The 24,350-nt window shown below is 44.3% G+C and overlaps 1 protein-coding gene across 1 annotated transcript in view; it reads left to right on the top strand.

Moving 5' to 3' along the window:
* Nucleotides 1-20,773, top strand: part of LOC128838560 (alcohol dehydrogenase 1A-like) — a 32,137-nt gene extending 11,364 nt beyond the window's left edge. Inside the window, exons 3-10 of the mRNA XM_054030842.1 lie at nucleotides 4,298-4,399; nucleotides 4,920-5,058; nucleotides 13,275-13,362; nucleotides 13,940-14,159; nucleotides 15,573-15,836; nucleotides 16,787-16,922; nucleotides 18,905-19,043; nucleotides 20,310-20,773. Of these exons, the coding sequence (XP_053886817.1) occupies nucleotides 4,298-4,399; nucleotides 4,920-5,058; nucleotides 13,275-13,362; nucleotides 13,940-14,159; nucleotides 15,573-15,836; nucleotides 16,787-16,922; nucleotides 18,905-19,043; nucleotides 20,310-20,334 (1,113 nt within the window). The 3' untranslated portion in view covers nucleotides 20,335-20,773. The remainder of the gene's footprint in view (nucleotides 1-4,297; nucleotides 4,400-4,919; nucleotides 5,059-13,274; nucleotides 13,363-13,939; nucleotides 14,160-15,572; nucleotides 15,837-16,786; nucleotides 16,923-18,904; nucleotides 19,044-20,309) is intronic.
* The last annotated feature ends 3,577 nt before the right edge of the window (nucleotides 20,774-24,350 follow it).

The following is a 24,350-nucleotide window of genomic DNA, read 5'->3' as shown; positions in this document are numbered from 1 at the left end:
ATTTCGTTAGCAAACAATGAAGCTGAGCACGTATTAAATTGAACAAGTGGAACTTCCATGTAAACTGTGGGATTACGCTGTCAATGTGGCTGAGCGGCTTCCAACCTAATTCCCCACATTCCTTGTTCTCCTGGTGTTCTGCCAATAACAGTCCCTCTGGGAAATGTTGTTTCACTGACCCTGCTACAAATAGCGTCAACAATCTTTATTTTTCTGTCTTCCCCTCATTTAGTAAGGTCGGAAGTTGATGGAAGAATTCCATATTTTCTCATGCCACTTTTCAGTTTAGAAATTCCCCCAAGGACAAACCCGCCCAAGCCCAAGGGGAGGAGCCAGATGCGGTCCTTGCTCAGTGTTCTTGCCCTGCAAGAGCAGCCAGGAGCAGCGTTAACCTGATTTACGTAAGGCTAGTTTTGTTCTAGTGTCTAGTCCCTGATCTACGTGCAGAGCAGCAGCAGAGGTGTGGTCTTTATGAGGGTAGGAGAGAAAAACAAACACAGAAAAAAAGTGGGAAGAAAGTGAGCAAACAAAAAACTAGGAGCACAGAAGTGAGGAAGAGCCCCACCCAATGAGTGAGAAGAAACCAACAAAACAAGGCACGAGGGAGATGCAACAATGGTTTTGCATCAATCGATCTACATTTGGGGATCGAATTTGGTTCCTGGTTTGCTGATCCACGTGTTGTAATTGTTCTAATGTGGGTGCAACTGTTCGCATTTGCAAAGGGCTAGCTCAAGTGCATGCATATTATATACCAATGAGCCCCAGTCAGGGATTGAAAATGAAACCTTTAACATCCTCCTATTATAAATAAGTGGGGCTGCAGGGAGAGCCTCCTCCCAAATGGGAGATAAAGTGCCTGATTTCTTAAATGATTAAAAGAAGTAGAAAGATAGGATCTAAAAATGGGTTATTTTGGCTGGGTTCGACAGTTAGAACCCTGAAGCTGTATCTGAACTTCTCCTCCTGAATAATTTTACCAACAAAATTTGTCCTAAGTTTGTTTTTAACTTACTTGTATAGTATTTTGCAAATATGTTTTGCAAGGTTCCTGCCAAAGAATTAAAATAAACAAAATATGGGGGAAAGGAGGGCAACATACAATTTAGTTGCTAAGTAGTTGGTTATATTGACCATGGGTTTTGTTAGCGCTGTGTGTGTGTATTTTTGGATGCAATTTTTTTAAGAGAAGAGTGGGGTTTATAGGCTGCATGAATATACATATTGGAGGAATAGATCAACGACTCAAGTGTGAAATGTCTGTGCAGAAGACAAAGCTTTCTCGGCAACTGACTATGAATCTGGAATTCATTCTTTGGTGTTATCATGATGACCTCCGCATCTTTGTCACAAAATGCAAAAGCTACTGCATTTTGACCTAGCCTGACCACCATGACATCACAGTTTGGGGTGGTGGGGTTAACATTCATTAATGGAAAAGACCTGGATCAAGCACTGCTGAAATGCCATCTATTGCTAAGGTTAATGAGATTTAACCCAATAGCTAAGTGTTTTCTGGGAAAAATTTGGTAGTAGCAGACACTCAGTCATGGAGCCCAGCATCACATTCAACTGCCCATGAGCTCGAAGATGACGTAGAAGCATACGTGGATGCTGTGGACACATATAGACCAGTGTCAGAAGAGAGACTACTCAAGCTACAAAAAGCAATCTCGACAAACGCACAACTCAGGAAGTTCTAAGTTACATTAGGGGCAGCTGACTCAAGTATCTAAAGGACACTAAGAAAGTAACAGGAGACTACTTCGCAGTGCGTGTACAAGTAAGTGAGTCAAGTGGACTCAAAATTAAAGGGAATTGCAATTCCAAATGAAATAAAAGGAGAAATCCTAAACCTCATCCATGAAGGACATCAAGGAATAACTAAATAAACGGGTCAACCAGTCAGTGTTGATGGCTGGGCATCAGCAAGGACTTAAAGAATAAAGCATCTGTATGTGAACAGTGGAGAACTAACAGACCAGCGTGACACAAAGAACCTTTAATAACACGACCTTTACCTGGCAGATGTTGGAAGAGACTAGCTGCACATTTATGCAAATTCAGAGGACGTCATTACCTGGTCATCGTGGAATATTTTTCCATGTATATAGAAATAATGTACTTGAAAGGCATACCACGTCACCGTGTTATCGAGAAACTGAAGTTCGCTTTTGCTCACTTTGGTATTCCAGAGCAACTAGTGATGGACAACAAACCACAATTCACTGCAGCAGAATTTAAGTTGTTTCAAACAAAATATAATTTTGATCCTATTACTAGCAGCCTACATTATCCACAAGCAGATAGGCTGAGAGATCTGTGTAGACAGCCAAGACAATCCTGCAGCAGGAAGAGCCATTCCTTGCTCGAGAGTAGCCAAATTGGATGAAAAGGCCAAAAGAGCTTATGAACACTTTTAGAACAAATGTCACTCAGTTAGAGAATTGCTGGGTCTAGAAGTTGGTGACTATGTTTATATCAAATTGGATGGAGAAAAAGGATGGACAACTGCAGCTGTCATAAAGAAAAAGAATTCAGTACCAAGATCATATGTGATCGAGACTGACAGTGGAGAGTTCAGCATAACCCATCAACGTCTGCAGTTTGTTCCTCAGAAAGAACAATCAACAGAGAAAACCTTACAGATGGTGGATGCAGAAGATGACTCAAAAATTCCAAACCAACCACAGCCACTCATTGCAACTAATGGACAGACAGATGACAAAGTAGTTACGCCTTTGAGTCACATAATTTAGAAAACCAGTATGATTCAGAGACACCTAACTGTACTTAAAAGACAGTGTGATAGTGTAAGACTCTGACCAGGAAGCCAGGAGAGGAGCCTGCCTGACCCAGCATGAAGACACAAGAGGACCCTTTTTGTTTAAGCCAGCCACTGTTCACAGTGCTGCTGCACATGTCCCCAGACTCATCTCTAGCATACCATCTTCTGGGGAAGGCGCCTGGAAGGGAGTTAGGGGTGGTGAAGATTTGAGTGTTGGTAGGTGGAGAATTGGTTGATTTGCTGATGTTTTAATACTTAGTTAACCCCAACTTTTTTCTTCCCCAGATCCTATTTTCCAGCTCCAAATAAAGTCCAGTTTTGTGTTGTTGTTATTTTTGGGTGTGTCATTCCTTTGCTGGAATGTATTGTTTATTGTGTACTGGGCGTAACTGTAATGCCCTCGTGGCCCAGACAGAGTCTGCTTTGTGGGATGGGCTCCTGCCAAGAACAGGCCCTTGCAGGAATGCAGCAGGGAAACTCCCTTCCACCCCAGAGACACTTGTTCTATCCCTCTCCTCTCCCCCCTCCCCCCCACAGTAAACACACGCACGTGCACACAGTGGAATAGTACAATGAATATAGGAAAGGGAAATATTTATTTACAGAAGGATGAATGGAGGAAAAACAAGGGAAAATATAGGGGGAGAAGTAAAATGATTACATCCAATACAAAGATCCAGCAGCCCAGTGCTATCACAATATAAAAGGACAGATGCTGAGCACTGCGTCCAGACTCAGAGTTCAGGAATACTTGGCAGAGTTCCAGTGCAGCAGTGAATCTTGAGTGTTCCTGGTCATCTTCAGCACCAGTAAACTTTCCCCAAAAAGCCCTCTGGTGCCCTCTTCTACCTCTCTCCACAGAACGACAATCCTCCCACTTAACTGGCTACAACCTTTCTCCATATTCTCAGTGTAGTCATAAGCCTCAGTACTCATGGCCCTATACAGTCTGTCTGAGTGACAGCGATACTAGGTGCAGCTCTGCTTTGTCCTTCTGAGGTGATTTCTTACTGGCATGGTGGTCCTCCTGGCTCCCATTCTGGGATGTCCCAAGTCAGCAGTTCTGTCTCTCACAGACGTCAGGCTGGTTCTCAGCTGCTTCGCTATGTGGGGGTCTGCTTGCTGTACAGACACCCACACATCCCTGTCCTCTCTTTCAGCCCTCTCTCCCTTGGACAATCAGCACTTCCTCTTCTTGGAACAATAGCACTTCCTCTGCCTCAGGACAAGGTTTTAAAGCAGCCATACTGTCTAAATCTGAAGGGGTTACATAGGTTTTATACTGCTTACCAGCAGAGATAGCATTATTCATTTTCCCAAGGGACAAGGTGAAGAGTCACCTGGGGTGAAGGCATCAGGTGTCAGAAAAAGAACCCAAGACCCAACCCTGTTGAGTAGAGGGGAGAAGCAACTCTTAAGTACAAAGCACCAGGGAGGAGGCTTGAGCCACACCGTGGGGAAGGTGCTACATACACAAATGCCATTTTGTTTTCCTTGCTGTTTTCATAGGTCATTAAATGCAAAGCCGCTGTTGCCTGGGAGCCTAAGAAACCATTTTCCATTGAGGAGGTGGAAGTTGCCCCCCCAAAGGCACATGAAGTTCGCATTAAGGTAGGAAAAAGATGAACTTGGTAAATTACATACTGTAGCAGTGCCAGTAATATTCGTGCTATAGAAATGTAGGGCTCGATCTTACAGATATTGCCACTAGAGTGGTTACTATCGGATGAACTCGTATTGAATTATGCAGGCTATTTAAAACTGCTGTGTTGGTTCCAGAATATTAGAGAGACAAGCTGAGTGAGGTAATATCTTCTATTGGACCAACTTCTGTTGGTGAAAGACACAAGCTTTCAACTACACGGACCCGAAAAAGAGTAAACATTTATGGAAGAGTGTGGCAGATGACAAAGGCCATAACATGCTGTGCAAAAACACCAGAAGTTATGATCTCTGTCATGAGTCATGGCTGTGATAAATAAGCAGTCTTAGGAATCATGTCTTAGGTTTATTATGGTTATACTCACTTCTCTGGATACAAAATACATCTTCACTTCTATATCATATCACACAGGTAAAAGCTGAAAAATTAGTTCCTTACGTATTGAAATATTCTTTGCTTTCCCTACAGATTTTGGCCACAGGGATCTGTCGCTCAGATGACCATGTTATGAGTGGTGCATTAACTGTACCTTTTCCAATAATTCTTGGCCACGAAGCAGCTGGTATTGTAGAGAGCGTTGGAGAAGGGGTGACTTGTGTGAAACCAGGTATAAGAAAGCATCAAGCACTAACCAATGATAAGTAGTTCTCACCTAGCATTCACATACCCTGCTCCAATATCAAAGACACTAACATGTATGAACTCCTTTATTGCAGAGGAAACAAGTAATCCAACATTCAACCTTCACAGGGCCTTGTCAAGGATATTTTGGAGGAGAAATATGTTGTTTAAGTCTTTCTTGCTATACTCCCAAGTGATCTTTCCTATTTCAAAAGTTTTTGCCTGTTCACTTCTATTTTTATGTGACTATGAAGCGCTCTCCCATTCCCCAGCATTCAAAAGAGGTGCTTATTTGTATTTCACTCAAAGGGAATCAAATTTGAGCTACCATTTTGAGTTCAGACCCTCGTTAGGGTTTCCGTTCAGCAAGGAATTTTAACATGTGCCTAGCTTTGTGCATATAAATAGTCCTATTTACTTCAATGTGACTACTTTGTTAGTCAGGTGCTCAGATACCTTGCTATATCAGGGCCCAGGTTATCAGACTTTGATAGTACTGAAATTCACACTTGCTTTCTGTGCTAGTGTCACTTGAATACTATCTTAATTCATGTACTTAATTCATCTGCCAGACAAAAGATTTTGTTCCTGTGCCTATTCTCTCAGAGAACACCGTTTCATTGTTTATTGCGTCTTTCACCACATTCTCTGTGCCATAGAGCTGGTAAATATAAAGCCCCAGGAGGAGGTTCTCATCTTCCTCTGCACACTGCAAGATGGGACACCAACGCCTGTACTCTTTTCCCAGTAACTCTGAACTATGAGGAGAGCTGCGCAGAGTGTTTAAGATGAAATATTAAATGAACCAAATCGGTATCTGAATCTTGAACTGAATCCAAACCATTTTTTAAAGATGAAAATATTTACTCCACCACCCCACCCCCGCATGTCTCTCTACCTCCTGGCTATTCTGGCAATGTAAGTGCTTCAGTAATGCAAAAGCATCTTTTCTATTCTTATTGGAATTAGAAAGGACTGGAAATCTTCTGAGCGAGCTTATTCCCATCAGATTTCCAGACCACATTGCATAGGATACGCTTCAGATAAGCATGCAAACTGTTGGACAAGTTTTGGCTGCAAAGAAACACCTTTTCTTTTCTCCTTTTCTTTTGAGCCTGGCATAGAGTGTGTGACAATTGTTTGGTTCAGAGAATTGATATAAACATAATACTTTTAATTCTAACTACCATGTAATTTCAATGGGGTCAGGCTGTACTTTTGAGCAAATCATCAGAACAACTTTTTACTTTGGAATTCTGTTGTTGCTTTGGGCGCACAGTCCTTTGGTGTGGCCTGTGAGACAAAGGAAGAAAGGGAAGTGTCTGTGCTAACTGCAGTTCAGAGGGCAGTTGGCAATGAGATCTATCAATCTCCTATTCCATCAGGTTGGAGCAACAAAAACTGGAAGGTTTCTTTCAGCATTCTGATTACTAAGTCCAGGTCACAGTTCTCTAAAATTTGGTTGCTTTCTGCCTTCTCCAGCTTCTAATTCCCTATGATTTATTTCCCTAGATCAGCGTTTCTCAAGTGCGGCCACCGGGGGCTTTTCTTGTGGCCACAGCCTCCTGGGCAGTGATTTGGGGGGGCAAAGCAGCCACCCCTCCGTGTTGCTTCTGGATGTGCCACCTTGGTGTTGGTTGCTGGGTCTGCCAGTAGGAGTTGGGCCCTGCCCCCGTCTGGAGGCACCTGGGGCACAACCATGGAGGAGCAAGCAACCTGTGAGTTCCCCACCTTCTCAGGGGTGGTGAGGCTCAGGCTTCAGCCCTGGTATGGTGGAGTGGTAGGCTCCGGCCACGGGGCTTCGGGCTCTGGCCCCGTCCCCGGGCCTCAAGGCCCCATCTCCTGGCTGCAGGGCTTCAGGCTACAGCCCCAGGGCTTCAGGCTCCTTCCTGGTGCCCCATCCCTCAGGCTTCAGGCTCTGGCTCCCCACTGCCACCCCTCATCGCCCCTGGCCCCTGCTGCCTATCCATCCATCTCCCCATCCAGGGCTTAATTTGTCCCTAGAATTGCCAGGGCTGCATAAGTCTGCTGTGAAAAGGGATATTAACACTTTTCACAGCAGAGACTTGTTAGCTAGCTGAGAGGCTGTGAAAAGTGATAGTAACAAACGTACAAAAATCACTTTTCACAGCAGCAGACTTACTAACTAGCAATAAATAAATCACAAGGATTTTGATGTGCGTATTTATTTGTTTCTCCTAAAGTTAATTAAGTATTTAAGGAAAAATTGTCAGAGTGGCCACCAGCAAGAGTTGGTGGCAGTGCACTGAGACCACCAAACAATTTGTTGTGAGAACCCCTGCCCTAGATAATCTGGCACTAGAAAGCCCCGACAACTTCCATTTAAAGTTAGGCATTGTGTGGCATGTGTTTATCCAAATAATCCTCTGAAATCTTTTGACGTTTGCCCAATGAGACTGGGCTAGGAAAGGTAGCTGTGGTCTTCCGAAATCCATCATTCTGGGGCAAAGTTTTTATTCTTTTGTCAGACATTGCAATAAAATAGTGTCTAATCCTAATGTTGTTTGTTGGGGTTCCATTGTGTGTTGCTCCACCATTGAGCTAGATTTGTGTTATCTTATTAAAGAAAATTAGCAGATTTTTTTAAGAATTCCCATGCCACTCCTGGTCAGCAATTCAGATACTGGTTCTGACTTGACTTTGCCAGGATTATAGTACTGTGGTAGTTACAGCTGCATTAAGAATTTAAGGTTTTATTCTGCAGAGGTCTCACATTTCTTTAGTACGAAATATGATTATAACTAAGGTCCAAACTTGCACATATCATTGCTTCCATAACAAGGATTCCTAGTAAATGTATTGCACAAGTAAATGCATAGCATAGGGTTTTATTCATTGATAAAGGCAAATTTGTGCACCAGTCGGAAGCTGTTGAATTGTAATGACATGACCCAGAGATCCTTTCATCAAGTATCTCTGTTTACTGAGTCGGGAAAGAGAAGACCAAGAATTCAGATCCTCATGTAATGAACTACCCTGATTGATGACTAAGACCATGGGCTCCTAACCTACCAGACAGTTCAGAAAGACCAGCCGAACATTTTCAAGTATTGAAGGCAAATTTGTGGGTCAGTCTGAAGCTGCTGAATTTTAATTTGATTGATCAGAAAGACAAATAGATGCCCTCATCAAATATCCCTGAAGCATAATAGAAGGTTCCCTGAGCTGGAAAAAGAAGAAACCAGGAGTTCTGATCCACATGTAATTAACTACCCTTATTATGGTGCTATGGTAGCATAGATAAGGTGATAATAAGAACTTTAATCTTGACAAGGATAGATTTGTGACTATCTTCTGTTCTTGAATAAGTTTCAGTAAAATAAAAAATGGAGTAGAAGCTTAGTTTTATCTTGGATTGTTTGTATTGGTTGTTGAATTTGAAGTTTTGAGACGTGTATAATATGTTAAAATGGGTGTTTGGGCATTTCTTTCTGGGAGTGTCTTCACTATCTACAGTAATTTGTTTGCTTTCTTTGTTTGTGCTGTGGGTGATTTTTTTTTTCTTTGTAAGCATATTACATAACTACAAGAAAATTTAACAGGCCTGTAAAGTTTGTTTTGGCAAAACAGACTGTAATCCAATAGTCTGTTCCCTTTCCGTGGAATATAAAAACTGTGTACATATCACTCATCAACTGACAAAGGTAATATAAATGATTAATATCTTTATACAGAGATAGATCAACAACAACAAGTCAGAATTAAGGTTGGCAAAAGTAGAGCTGCTGGAAAAGATGTTAACATTTGATTATATTAAAAGTAGCCCATTGAAAAATGCCTTTGTTACATATTTCCAAAATTTTAAGGCATTAGGTTTTTATATGTTAAAAATTCCAGAGACACACGTAGATTTTGCCCTGTTCGTGTACTCTAGGGTGGGTCTGCAGACATCCCCGCAAAGTAACAGGCGCTCCTGTTTTTGAATCTTCAAATTAAGCTCTTGTAACGGGTTTCATGGTATAGACTAGAAACGTGAAAAATATTTGAATTTCATACCTCCATAAGCGCTAAAAATTAATTATTCTTTGGCGATTGAATGACAGCTGATCACAAAGATTAGTTAACATTTGCATTGCACTTTTTAAGATGTAAAAGTACAATTAATGTTACTGATTAGATCAGGAAGTATGGCAGTAAAACTTGCCACACACCCACCGTGCATTTCATGGTCTTGGGTAGGCTAACTTCTCATATGGGCACATTTCTATCTCATGCATTTTAAAGGCCCCCTTCCGACAAAAGTGGTATGATAATAGAATATTTGCTGTCTCTAGCAGCAGCTCATCAATTAGCTCATCGAAAGATAGTGCCTTTCCAGTAAGTCAGGAGGAAAGGCAGCCAATATTGTCCAGAATGGTTTTCTTCAATAATGGCACAGTAAGCTTTAAGATATTCTTTGCTGGTGTTTGCCCAAGAATTTTTGACTTCAAAAGGGAGTATTAGTCTAGGGACTGATCTGTGTGGGTATGTTCATCTTGGTTCCATCAACTCCCTGTACATTGGATGGTAGTGATGGGCAAATAGTCCATTCATCTGATATGTATAATAGTTGGATGTGGAGGGCCTAGTAAAGAGGAAATAGCTGTACTTCCAAAGTGGAATATCGTAGAATCGTAGAACTGGAAGGGACCTCAGGAGGTTTTGTAGTCCAGTTCCCTGCACTCGAGGCAGGACTAAGTATTAGCTACACCGTTCCTGACAGGTGTTTGTCTAACCTGCTCTTAAAAATCTCCAATGATGGAGAGTCCACAACCTGCTTAGGCAATTGATTCCAGTGCTTAGCCATCTTGACACAAAGTTTTTCCTAATGTCCAACCTGAATCGCCCTTGATGCAATTTAAGCCCATTGCTTCTTGTCCTATTCTCAGAGGTTAACGAAAACATTTTTTCTCCCTCCTTCTTGTAACAACCTTTTATGTACTTGAAAACTGTTATCATGTCCCCTCTCAGTCTTCTCTTCTCCAAACTAAACAAACCCAATTTTTTCAATCTTCCCTCATAGCTCATGTTTTCTAGACCTTTAATCATTTTCGTTGCTCTTCTCTGGACTTTATCCAATTTTTGTCCACATCTTTCCTGAAATGTGGCACCCAAAACAGGACACAATACTCCAGTTGAGGCCTAATCAGTGTGGAGTAGAGCGGAAGAATTACTTCTCGCATCTTGCTTACAACACTCCTGCTAATACATCCCAGAATGATGTTCACTTTTTTTGCAACAGTGTTACACTGTTGACACATATTTAGCTTGTGATCGATTATGACCCCCAGATCCCTTTCTGCAGTACTCCTTCCGAGGCAGTCATTTCCTATTTTGTATGTGTGCAACTGATTGGTATGTGATATATGTATCCAAAGCCATCCCGTGGATATGGCGAATCAGGGTGACAGCCCCATGCCCCGTGCTTTGCGGGGCCCAGCACTTAGATAAAATCATGAGGAGGCGGGGAGGTGAGGCGGGCAGGTGAGCGGGGTGAGAAGGCAGGGCCGGCTCCAGGCACCAGCTTACCAAGCAGGTTCTTGGGGCAGCCACTTCGGAGAGGGGCGGCACGTCCAGCTGTTCGGCGGCAATTCGGCGGACAGTCCCTCACTTCTGCTCGGAGCGAAGGACCTCCCGCTGAATTGCCGCTGCAGATCGCGATCGCGGCTTTTTGTTTGTTTGTTTGGCTGCTTGGGGTGGCCAAAACCCTGGAGCCAGCCCTGTGAGAAGGCGAGCGGTAGGCAGCGGGGAGAGGGGTGAGGAGGCGGGCGGGCGGACAGCAAGGAGGAGAGCGGCAGGCGGGCGGTGGGGTGAGAAGGTGAGCAGCGGCCATCAGCAGCCCCGTACCAGCGGCTCCCTCTCAGCACCTCCCGCCTGCTGCAGATCAGATGTTTCATGGTGTCAGGAGGCGATGGGGGGTGGGGAGGGGAGAAGAACGAGGCAGCGCGCTCGAGGGAGGGGGTGGAACTGGGCAGGGAAGAGGTGTGGCTCGGGTGGAATGGGGGGGAGAAGCATGGTGGGGTGGGGCCTTGGGGGAAGGGGTGGAGTGGGGGCAGAGCTGGGGGGGGGCACCACCTGGCAGATTAGGAACTCAGTGCCTATGTCCCTGGCCCCGCACCCCACCTAGGGACGGCCCTGTATGTATGTATGTATGGTATATCATCCAACCCTGACTGTCCCAGAGCTTCAGAGAATGTCCAAAGGGCCTGTTGCCCCATCTCTTCTTGGGCTGCAATAATGGTGGAACAGTTGATATTATTATAATATTTATAAAATACCAACATTGCGCTAGGTTCTATACATCTAGGTATGAAGACTAGGTTCTTGCCCTGAAGAATTTGCAGACTATACACCAAGAAATAATGCAAGAAGGAGATGAGGATGGGACAGAAATCAATGTGTTTTGAGCACTGAAGTTCTGCACATGTCTTGTGAGCATTACTGTTTTTTAAAAAGAAGAGTTTACAGCATCTGGCTTGCTAACTCCTCGATGAGGAGAGATTAGAAGCTTATGTAGGAAGTGCTTGAAGCAGGGTCTGGAGGGAAGAAATCATATTGGGTTAGGGAGAATGGGTTTCAAATGTAGTGGACTGCATGGGAGAAGGCAGAGAGAATCAAAGAGCTGGTAAACTCACTCACATGCAAATTTTCCTCCTGTGATCTTCTGGGGAGTTGCTTACCTGTCTGCATCCCCATGTTGCAGCAGCATGACTAGATATGGGGCAGAGACTCAAGAGTGAAGGTCAATGAATGCTTCATTTCCTGTCAATGCAGGTCTTTTGTATGGAGTTACAAAAGACCCTCTAAGGCCTATTTAATTTAGCACCTTAAGCCCCCACACCAGTAGTTCTCAACCTTTCCATACCGTGACTCACGTTACAACAGAATGTAATGGTTATATATAGAAATTAAACAGTTTTGGGAGGGAATTAATAAAGAGATTCATCTGATGACAAAATGCTGGCTTCCTGGATATCCCCTAACGTGTATTTAGTGCTCCAGTAAATGGTTTTCATTTTAAACAAAACAACAAATTATTTTTTTTTATTGTTAGCAGCTAGACTTTATATTGCACGTTATTGGGTATTACACTCCTCCTCTGGAATTTTGGTATAGTAAAATATGGACTGTCTTTGTAATGGAAAAGCTTTCGCACTACGTATATACAAAAGAAGAGAGACACAGAGGATAGATATTTAGAAATGTGGTCACTCTTGTTAGGCCTTGGCTACACTGGCAATTCACAGCGCTGCACTTGCTGCGCTCAGGGGTGTGAAAAAACACCTCCCCGAGCACAGCGAGTGCAGCGCTGTAAAGTGCCAGTGTAATCAGCGCCTGCAGCTCTGCACGCTCGCTCGCAGCACTGCAAGCTATTCCCCTCGGAGAGGTGGAGTACATAGAGCGCAGCTCTCGCAGCGCTGGCGGTGCGACTACACTCGTGCTTCACAGCGCTGCTGCGGCAGCGCTGTGAATCCATGAGTGTAGCCAAGGCCTTAGTGTACTCGGAGGAGGAGGGCTCCCCAGCCAGCCAGCCAGCCAGAATCTTTAGCTGGATTCTTTACTTGTTTAGCATCAATATTCAATCTGTGATGTATGTTAATGTTCTATTGTAACTTTGCCTTAATAAAAAGGTTTTCAACAACAACAACAACAAAAAGTTTCATGATCGCCCTGCTGTCTATCGGTAAAGAAAGGAAGGATGGTCATGACCCACTGAAAACCTTTTTGTGACTCCCAGGTTTTAAATTCATGCTCCACGCTAACAGTACTTCAAGCCCCCTTCCCTCACCCCATGCGAAAGGGGAAATGTGGAGATGAGTCGTTAAATTTTTCATAAACAGCATCACAAATTACGAACAGGCAACAAAGCTTTGTCACATACCGTGTCTCCAGCACATCCACAGCAGCTGATAGATACCATATGTTGGAATTTCCTCATGTGTTTTGTGTTGGAATTTCCAGTGAGAACTTGGTACCAATATAGTTTGCAGTGAATTTTGAGTCTTGGTGAGCAAAAACATGGAGGTACTTACTAGCTACTCTGGTTGAAATGGTTGTGGTGAGAACTGGTCTGAATTGTACTCTTCCTGAAAGTGTGTGTGTGTAATAACTGTACCAGCTACAATCTTTTACTTGTGTGGCTCTTCAGTGTTATCTGTCTGCTTGACTGAAATTTTCATAACTGCTCTGCTCTATTTCTAGGAGACAAAGTCATCCCGCTCTTTGTTCCACAGTGTGGAGAGTGTAGCTCTTGCATAAGCCCCAAGGGCAATCTCTGCACTACAAATGAGTGAGTTTCATTGATTATTATTATTCAGGCTATGATTTAGTCACGGGTATTTTTAGTACAAGTCATGGATCTGTCACAGGTAATAAACAAAAAGTCACGCCCCTGACCTGTCCATGACTTGTACTAAAAATACCCCTAACTAAATCTTAGGTGCTGGCTGCAGCACTCCCGCAGATGTTGCTGCTCCTGGGGGCCAGGGGAGGGAGGGGGTGCTCCAGGGCCCCACTGTTGCTGGGGGTTAGGGGCGTCTGGGGCCCCACCACCCCTGCTGCTCATGGCGGGGGGTGGCCCGGGGCCCTGCCGACACTGCTGGGGAGCAGCGGCCTGGTGCGCCACCACTGCTCCCGGACCACTGCTCCAGGGCAGCCTGGGACCAGCTTCCTGGGGCTGCCCAAGCAGCGGCTGATGCGGCTGCTCCGGGGCCGCCCGAGCACTGGCCGGTGCCCAGCTGCTCCTTGCTTCCATGAAAGACTTGCAGCCTTAATTATTATCCTAAGTAATCTGATATCACTCATGCAAAAGTGACCCACATTTAAAATATCGAATTTACCCTTATTTTTGGTTGTCTTTTGAATAGCCTTGGTGCAGTTCGCGGATTAATGAGGGATGGCACCACTAGGTTTACCTGCAAAGGAAAACAGATTCATCAATTTGTTAGTACAAGCACCTTCACTGAATATACAGTGGTGCACGAGACAGCAGTTGTCAAAATTGATGCAGTTGCTCCTCCGGAGAAAGTGTGTCTGATCGGCTGTGGATTTTCCACCGGTTATGGGGCTGCCCTCAATACTGCCAAGGTGAGGATTAGCATGTGTGTTTTAAGGACAAGCTCTGTTGTTGGGATAGTGCTGTTTATTTGTGTGGGTCTAGTAAAGAGGGCATCAGCCTGAGAGTCAGGAGAACTGGCTTTGCTGCTGACATGCTGTTTGACCGTGGCCAGGAAATATCATCTCTTTGTACCTCCCTCGCTTTCCCCATCTGTGAGGCACTTTGAGTTCTACAGATGAAAAGCTATATACAAAAGCTAAGTAGTATTATCGCATGTTGGTTTTCTCTGTTAGTTTGTTAGTTTTTATTTATTTATCTTATGGCTCATTTTTAGGAGTAAATAATCTTGCATTTACTGAATTACGAAAAGGTTTCCTTTCATTTATCTTAAATAAATAAAGGCCTTCCATGAAATCATTGGTTCCCTGAAAGCATGGAGTTCTTCAGGGCTTGACAGTTTTCTGTGGCAACAGCTTTCATGCTGCAAAATTGGCCCAGTTCAGGTTTCTTTTTTGGCTATACTTAATGAAAAGTAGAGAGAGGCTCCAACCAATGCCATGGATGTGAAGAGCCCCAAAGTTTATATGGAGGGTTATGAATCCAAATCCCCATGAGTATCTGATTTTACAGCTGGCCTCATCTCCAGAATGGGCTGAGCCCAAAGCCCTAACCTGAACACCCCCAAACACAGGAGGTGTCACGGAGTATTGGGGAACTCAGGGCCCTGCACCCCCGGCTTCCTGCGATTCACCATGACTCTCAGCCAGCCAGTAAAGCAGAAGGTTTATTTGGATGACAGGAATACAGTCCAAGACAGGTCTTGCAGGCACAGACAACAGGGCCCCCCTCAGTTAGGTCCAGCTTGGGGTCCCAGGGCATCCCAGCCCCCCTCAGTTTGGGGGGGTCAGAGCCATCTCTGCCTCCCAGCCATCTCTCCAGCCCGCTTCCCACACTCTGCCTTCAGCGACCCCTCCCACAGCCTTTGTTCAGTTTCCCGGGCCAAGGTGTCACCTGGCCTCCAACCCCTTCCTGGGTTCTCATGTTACATGCTCAGGTATGTTCCTTCGGGCAGACTCCCATCCCCCAATGCAGACTATCCTAGCAACACTCCCCTGTCAGCATTCACACACCCCAGTAAGAACAGTCCCAGTTCATCACAGGAGGGCATGAGAAATCTGGATCTAAAAGCACAGTTTGTGACTTGGGAACATCTCTAATACAAACCTTCTCTCAAATGTATGCTGTGGTAGGTTTTATCCAGTTGTAATCCAATGATGGGACCCTTTACTTTGAATAGCAAAACTGCTTTCGTCCAATTTACAAGTGTAGTATCCAACACAAGCAGAGCCTAAAATGAAAAGATTTACAAGATCATTCATGCAGTGGAATCACTATACATCACTTGTATTCTAAGAGAGTCTGATGTTTTTATGATTATGCAGGTGGAACGTGGTTCTACCTGTGCTGTCTTCGGTCTGGGAGGAGTTGGCCTCTCCGTTGTCATGGGCTGTAAAGCCGCTGGTGCTTCCCGGATCATTGGGGTTGACATCAACAAAGACAAATTTGCCAAGGCTAAAGAGTTAGGAGCCACCGAGTGCGTCAACCCTCAGGACTTCACAAAGCCCATTGAAGATGTGTTGAGGGAGCTGACTGGTGGTAATGGTGTGGACTATTCCTTTGAAGTCATTGGACGCACTGATACCATGGTATGTGACCAAAAGATGTAAGATGATGACGTTCATCAACTTCTGTCCAGAGGCTAGTGCAAAATTAATCAGCTGAGAGTCGCTTATCTAGTGTCTTGACACACTAAGGACCCAATCTGAGGTGCTGAGTGCCTCCTGCAAGGCGTTAAGTGGAAATTCAAAATGGTGGAATCCACATGCCTCACACTGATATTCTGGGATCGCGGGAGGAAGATGGGGAGGGGGAACTTTTTGTAGAAACTTTGAAAAAGAAAATATACTGCCCCCTATGCTGGCCATGTTCAGCTAGGAGGCAGAAAACTCTGAGGGCCTTATTACTCCAGTTTTATCATTGATCTCTACTGAAATTAATTGAGTTACACTAGTATAAAACTGCATGGAGGATTGCATTTACAGAGATTCCTTTGCTTTTCTCTGTTTGGTGTGAGTGCAGTGGTTTTGCCCCCTCGCCCAAGGCAGCAGCATTGGGGTTCACCCCCAATCCAGCAACTCTTTCCAATCTGTAGAAGCATGAAGGCATCTGCACAAAAACCCTGTACCGCCACAGCAGCACCTGGAAGCCGGGAGCCATGCTGCTAGAGAATGAGCAGGTAGATAAGACTCCTGCCTACCCGTGGATCCCAGTCCACCCAGATCCTTCATGGAGAGGCCTTTGCAGGTTGGGTAATAATGGTGAGGAATGATGCCAAGGAGGCAGCACTATCCTCTTTGGCTCCCCCACCTATCAATATTTGGTTCCACCAGGCTTTTTGTCCCTCCTCACCTCGCAATGGCAGATGGGCTTATACGGGCCACAATATTTATTTGATTTCTCATTGCTATCAAAAGGACTTTACAATATTTTCAGTCACGCAACCAATTAACAGCTTGGAGTGGAAGATGATTTCATAACGTTGCTAGTAGATAACTGCCTTTGTCTGATTATAGAGTGTTTCTTTGTTTTAAATCAGACAGCTGCCCTGGCATCCTGCCACATGAATTACGGAATGAGCGTGATTGTAGGAGTACCTCCATCAGCGTCACAGATCACCTACAATGCGATGCTGCTCTTCACTGGACGCACCTGGAAGGGGTCTATTTTTGGAGGTATGCACATGAGAAGAAGTGACCAAACTCTGTTGTGTGCTTGTGAAATTCACAGATTCTTGGACCAATTATTTTCAAATTTGGGTGCCATAATTAGGTGTCTAAATCCATATTTAGACTCCTGACTAAAGGGTCTGGCTTTTCAGAGATATTGAGCCCTGTTCTGCTGATCAGGGAGTATGTTGGGCCCAAGATGGGATAAAGACATTAATGAAACCCTTGTTCATTGTTACAACATTAAGCAGTTATGCAAATGTGACTTGGGGTTTCATGTCAAGTTATCCCTGGCTTACTCCCACTGTAACAACCACTGTTAAAAAATATTTTACACTTTTATTAAAGACACACAGAAGAGAAAGGAAAAACTGTTAAAGCTTTTGAAAGGTAAAGTATTAAGCAAAGCTTTCGTTTGAACAATATCCCTTATTTCCTCTCCCTGTAGCTGTCTTTTATAGGTAGAAACCCTGCTTGGTAGTCTTTTTGATAGCATTAAAGGTAGTATCAACTGTCCTTTTTGGGGGGGAACGTTATATGGTCTGGAGATGTTGTTGAAGTCCAATCTTGTTTTCTTTAAGACAAAACAAGACACACACACACACAAAAGGGGGGAAGAAAAGGCTAGCAAAGCTTTTTTTTTTTTTTTTTTTTTTTTTTTTTTTTTTTTTTTTTTTTTATGCAGTTTTGATGGCTGGTGCTGTCTTTCAAATGCTGTCTTGCTGCTGGAGAAAAAGTCCGCAACACACATCGTTTATGAGCCACTTTAAGACCTGGCAAAGTTTTACCAGCGTCAGGCTATTAAACGGTGTTGGTTTTACTTGCCTCTGGTCACAGGATCCCAGCAGCGCTAAGGTGGAGTTAAGGCGGTAGATAAGCCAGACTTACTAGATAGGAAGCAAAACCCGAGAGCTTAGGAAAGAGGAGAAATAAGGTGGGGACTTATTCTTGGCATGTTTTTTCCATCAGGCTCATAGTTTGTTCTCTCATTTTGATTTCAAAACATCTCTGACCATGAGATTGTTTTGGTACATCTGAAAATCATACCAATGGAAATAAGATTCAGGTTGCCTAAATACTGACTTGAGCCCAGATCCCCAGTGGGAAGTAGGCACTTAAATACCTTGAGGATCTGGGTGTTGGGTCCCTAATTTAGGCCCCCATGATTGAAATAACTCTTACAGAAAGTAATTTAGAAAATTAAACATTAGTTCTAAGTTGTCACATACAAAAAAACCTATTTCAAGTGACCCAGGTTAAAATGAATTGAAGTGTAGACTAAATTGATAGAACTTTTATCACCAATTTCAATGCCAATACTGGCTTTTTTCCCCCCATCTTTCATTTCTTCCAGCATATTTAAAAGATATGTGAAAAAAGAATGTGTAACTAAATGGTACACTTTGAATTCTAAGTACACTCTGAGGTTCTGAAATACGTTGGGTTCTGTAAGTCATTTGGTGCCTCTTGAAGGGGGCCTGTAGCTCTGATACATCCCACTTCAGTGATGCCTGTAGGAAATTATAAAGTCCAGTTTTCTGTTTAAGGAATCTCTTCCATTCTGAGCTTTGTGTATATGATTGCAAACGTTAGGGGTACACGGTGACTTTGCGTAGCCAGTGTAAGTCAAACGGAGTGATATTGAGTGGGAAAGGATTGTACGGCAGGAAAGCAACTGGCTGGATTCTATAAAGTTTCATTTGCAGACATTCAAACATTTGAATTTGTTTACATACTTTCAACTTAATATCTTAATAGGACTCTTTTTTTAACAATGCTTTTTGTTTGCACATAGCGTTCCATGGGTAAATAAATGTACATTGTCAAGTCCCAACAAAGTCTCGATTGATGCATTGCTCTGCCAAAGAGCTTACCTCTTAATTTAAATCTTCAGGGCTATAATATTCACCAACATTTAATTATTTTTTCACGTTTATTATTTCAGTGGCAGTATGTTGCTAGATAATGTACAATCTTCTGTCTTTCAGGCTGGAAGAGCAAAGATTCTGTCCCTAAACTAGTTGCAGACTACATGGGGAAAAAATTCAACCTGGATGCATTAATAACCCACACTTTGCCTTTCGATAAAATCAACGAAGGATTTGAACTACTGCGGGCAGGGAAGAGGTGGGAGTCATTTATTTATTCATCTTGTAAATACCATATCCGTGAAAAATTCACTGTAACGTAATGCAATAAAAAGCCAACCACTGACAAGAGTGGACTCTAAGAATTTAACCCTGCTCCATTACATTCCTCCACCCCCAAAAATCAAGGTTAGCACCACTGTACTTTAAAGTCAAAAGACAAATGCTAATCCCAGGTTCTTGATCCTGGAATTGCACCTCAAGTTATCTTCCGTACTCTGTATATCTCCATTCATTCCTCATCAGAGGTAATTTTAACTTTTTAAATCATGCTGTATTATTAGAGGCCCTCAATTTTTTGGTAAGATCCATCATTGTTCCTTAACAATACAAAGTAACAAACAAAACTTTCCCTGCAAGAGAATTTAAATCACTGTATTCATTTAAAATTCTGTCCTTGTAAGCATATATGAGGCTCCTGCTGGTTTCAAGGGCTCTTGGAAAAGAAGAACAGCAGGAATAACACCTCTTTTTATTTTCAAAGTGAGACTTTATGGGTTCTAATATAGTTAATATAAACTCAGGCTGTGGTTTCATGGGCGATGTCATCAGAATCACTTTGGTTTTGGTGAGCTGCACCCAATGGAAATAACAGGAAAGTTCCCATTTGTAGGAGGGAGAGGAACAAACTTGGCAACTGTCACATCTTAATATGACTGGAGCCGCCCCCTTTTCAAGCATTAAGATATGTCTGCAAATCAAAGTCACTTCTAGCTTGCTCCACTGAAGTGTGTGGAGTTACTCTGGACTTATACTTGTGTAACAGAGGAAAAGAATTTGTCCTTTCTAGTTCAGAGGTGGGCAAACTACAGGCCGGATCCCGCCCGTGGGCTTGCAAGCCCCATGGTGCAGTGGGGGCTAAGGCAGCAAATTAAAAGTAAAGTTAGTCTCACTGAATTTTGACAGGCATTTTCAGAAAGAGAAATTCTTTCCATATCTTGCTGCGTCAGTCTGGGTATTCTGTATCCTTGCTCTTACAGTAGTGCTTCCCAAATTAATCTGTATGTCTTCCATGCCCCGTCCTCAAACTTCAGGAGACACTTTCTTCTGTCTTTTTGGGATCAGTGAAATAGTTACCATCTGTTGAAATGAAAAAGGCTGATGGCCAAAGCAGAGATGGGCTCATAAATCTGCAATCAGTTCTTTTATAGTTCAGCCAATAGCATGTTGGTAGGGGTATAATGGAGGATGAGGTTATCCTAAATCTTGTGACATGTTAGCATTAACCTGACTTTTTCTGTTTCAGTATCCGCACTGTCCTGGTGTTTTAGGATCGGCATAGGGGGTTATCAACAGCATTATCGTGAAATCATAAAACAAAGTGTGGAAAGTCTTGGATGATTCTTTGCTACTACTAGCTGAGTAAAATGGACTAAATGAAAGCTGGAGTCATCTGGACAGATTTTGATTAATAAGGAAGAATCTTTCTATGCACAAAATTTGAAATACAAACCGTTGTTTGGAGGTCTTTTAAATAGAGAGAGCCTTCTTTTTTTTATAATTGTTGTACTACCTGATTTTATATGAGGAGAGAGAGAGTTTATCCATCTTGAAATAATTTGATTTTTCCGGAGTGTCCCCCCTGGGGTGGTGTAGTAATTTTTGTTGTCAGTTACATAAAACACTCTGATAACTTGTACATAGGTCCAGAGCTTTGGAAATTAATTAAAATGTGCATTATTACAATAAATGATCACATTAAAACTCTCAGTTAATGATTTTTTGTGGGTGAGTTAATATATACACCTTTTTAAACAGTAACAGTTTTCAGGCTCACTGTGCACTTTGGTCTCCACAACATTTGGGCTAAAAAAAACATCAAATATCATGAAACTCAAACGTAGCTGCATCCCCATAGCTTGCTCTGTAAAATAAAATAGTTACCTTCTAATGGCAAACATAATTAAAGACAATGATGAATAAAAATCCTATCACCAGAAAAGACTGACTGGGCTCTTCTTTGCAGCACACAAGCCTACATATGATACATCAACAGTTCTCAGGGGGTCCCACAAGCAGGGCTAGCATAGGTTGTGTGAAGAGAAAATATTCAAAATGTGGTCATACATGGACAGCTACAACTTTTTCCTAATTAGTCCCCCTCAATAGTGACTAGCTATAAGGGAACCTTTTAAGTAGAGGTTCTGGAATATACTTTAGAAATGTTCCTTGCCTCCTCCCCTGGTCAGGCTAAGTACTTAATTTGAAATTAGTAGGCACCACTTCATGTAACTGGGGTAGAAATCTCTGTTACAGTGGACAAGAAACCTTTAGCACTGACAAGGGGTGGGAATTCCTTCCAACCCTGATATTCTATGATGGTCACAAGCACATTCTTTATTTATCCCCCCAGGTTGCAGCTAATCTGTAAGAAAGAAAAAAATTGGTCATTTTCTTTAAGAGAAGAACATTTAAAAAGGTTCCCAAAAAGCAGCAACACTGAGAACGGTTTCTGCCACGCAGCGTAGCAGTTTGGTAATAATGTTACACATACTTTTCATTCACCCATGCTCAGACTAAACAACCCAAGCTCCTCTAGTAGTCGCCCTTCTCTGCACCCGTTCCAGTTTGAGTTCACCCTTCAATATTCTGGATTTTCATATCAATCCCCATGTTTTTCAGTTTAACCAATGGTCCACCGCATTTCCCTTATCTAATTTGAGATTCTACACGGCCTTTGGCCTTTCTCACTCTATCTCTATTCTCTGACTTCACTAAGGTAAGTTTCCTTGCTGATCACTCCCCTCTTCCAGTCTTTGTACGCTTTCTGTGTTTTCCTAATCGCCCCTTTGAGTCAGTCGCCTGACTGCATCTTTAACTTGAAGTAATCCCAGGCTTCTTCTGCCTTTAGATCCATTAATATGTTTGCCCAATCCAGTCCCCTTAATTTGTTAAAATTGGCCTTTTTAAAATTATAAACCCTAGTCTTTCCATTTAGTTTAAACTGAATTAGCTCATGATCACTGGAGCCCAAATTGTCCCCTACTACTACTTCCTCAATGAGGTCCTCACTAAGCTACCACTTGATTATACAGTTTCTATTAGTATTTACTTCTCTAAACACATTAAATAGTTCCTTATCCATATCCTAGGTTGATCCCGGCGGTCTATAGCACACCCCAAGCACTATCCCCAGAGAGGCTCTAGTAGTCCTTTATTTCTTTACAGCTTATTTCACTATTGACATACAATGCCACCCCCCCCCCCCCTTTACCTTTGTCCCGGTCTTTCCTAAACAGCGCATACCCCTCCATACCTGTGTTCCAGTCGTGACTGCCAGCATGGCTGATTGCGCCTCAACATTCAGTCTCCTGGCTGGATCAGTAACATAGCCATGTACAGGGCTGCCCAGAGGATTCAGGGGGCCTTGGTCAAAGCAATAAATAACCAGTGACATACATTCAAAAATTAATTTGTAATAATTTGAAAATACACTAAATACATTATTTAAAAACATTCAATGCTTTAATGGTATGTATACATTTGCAATTACATAATGGGCTGTTGCTGGGTGATGGTTAGGATGGGCACACCTTACAATGGCCCTTACCCCCTCTCCTGGAGCCTCAGTGTGCTGCAACCAGGAGCAGCCCCGGACCACATTGGAGTGGCATGCTGAGACAGCAGGGGAAGACGGAGGCAGGGGCAGCCTCCAACATATTCATGGGGGCCCCTGCAGAAAATTGCCCCACTTGGCGCCCCCCTGTCTGGGCTGCCCTGGCCCCAGGAACCCGCCCCCTGCTCTGAGCCTGACATGCAGCATCCCTGTGAGAACAACAAAAACAGCCTCTGCCCCCCCACACCCCTAGATTAACCAGCACAGTGGGTGGCTCATCCCACAGGGTCACTGTTCCCCCCCCCCCCACGGGGGTTTTGTCCCCGCACGGGGTCTGGCAGTGTCTCCCCTCCCCCGCTTAACCCCGGCTCTCACCCCCCACCACCGATTTTTGCCCTTCAGCCCCTCTTCTGCTGCTAGCTACAGTAGCTTGAACCCCCCCCACAGGCCACTAAAATTCTGCCCCCTGCTCAAACCCTGACAGCCCCCCCCCCGCTGCGATTTGCCCCCCTTAATCCTTTAAACCCCCCCCAAAGAGGAGGCAGCAAATCGTTAGCAGAAGTAAGGGCAGTGGCTACAACGAAGGTTACTGGGCATGCTCAGTCGAACTGAGCATGCCCAGTACACCCAAAGTAGCGAAACAGGAGCGAGAGCACTTTGTGGTGATACACCGGCCCCGCCGCATTCGGGGGAGCAGGGCCCACGAGCTGTAGGCAGCCCCCGGCATCGCGGCGCTCTCGCGTTGGGGGAGCGGGAGCGGTACCGGTACCTTCCCTGACGTACGTGCAGCAAACGCCGGAGTCACGGGGCCCGGGAGCTCTCGGCGGCCCGACCCGGCAGCGAGACACGCGCCGCTCCGGCTTCTTCCTTGCTCTGGATGCTGGAGCAGCCGCCGCTCTCTCGCGCGGGAGCCGCTTCCGGCTTTGTACCCCGCCCGCGCCTCCCCATTGGGTAGGCAGGCGACCAATGGGACGCTGTTCCCAAATACGCATGCGCCGGTCAGACCGGCTGGTGGCTGGTTGAAGTGGGGGGCCTGTGACGTGCTCTCCCCCCTCCCCCACGAGCCATTGGTTTGTGCCAGCTGCTGTCCCCGGCTCGCTGAGCTGCATTACACGAGCAACCCGGAGCCAAGCACTGCAGGGACACAGACCAAAAAGACAATATCCCGCCCCGCCCCTCAAGGGGACTGTGACATGAGCACAGCAGGGGACGGGGGCAGAGCGCTTAGGGCAGCAATAACCAACCCTCTGTCACATTTTGATTTTATCTCCACTGAACTTGTACTAAGAGGATGTGGAAAGGAGAACCCAGACATGGGCCGTCTCCTTGCTGTGACTCCACCACAAGGTGGAGAAGTGTACAGCACCAGGTGCAGGTTGCACACGTGAGAGGGGTGCTTTATCACACTGACATTCCCCTGGGTCAGGCGGCTCCTCACTACCACCCCTCTTAGCATGAGGAAGTCTTCCTGGGGAGCCCCTCCCTGACCCCTCTTTCCCCCCACCCTCTAATTACACGCAGATTGTGCTCCCTGGACAGGAAGAGCTAGGCGCTCACACCCACTACGGTGCCCAGCCTCTGCCACTGAACGCTTTCCCAAATGAACAGTACATACTGGCTTGTAAGATTCAACTCAGGACCGGCGCTTGGCTTAACCGCAGGTGCTGAGATTACAGAAAATGAGAATAAAATTATTAACAAAGAACAGAGTTTAATAAGAATATTGGAAAC

The sequence above is a fragment of the Malaclemys terrapin genome, chromosome 5 (genome assembly GCF_027887155.1).
Source record: "Malaclemys terrapin pileata isolate rMalTer1 chromosome 5, rMalTer1.hap1, whole genome shotgun sequence".
NCBI lineage: Eukaryota > Metazoa > Chordata > Testudines > Emydidae > Malaclemys > Malaclemys terrapin.
Note: the sequence above shows the minus strand (reverse complement) of the source record. Positions and strands in the feature narration are given on the sequence as shown.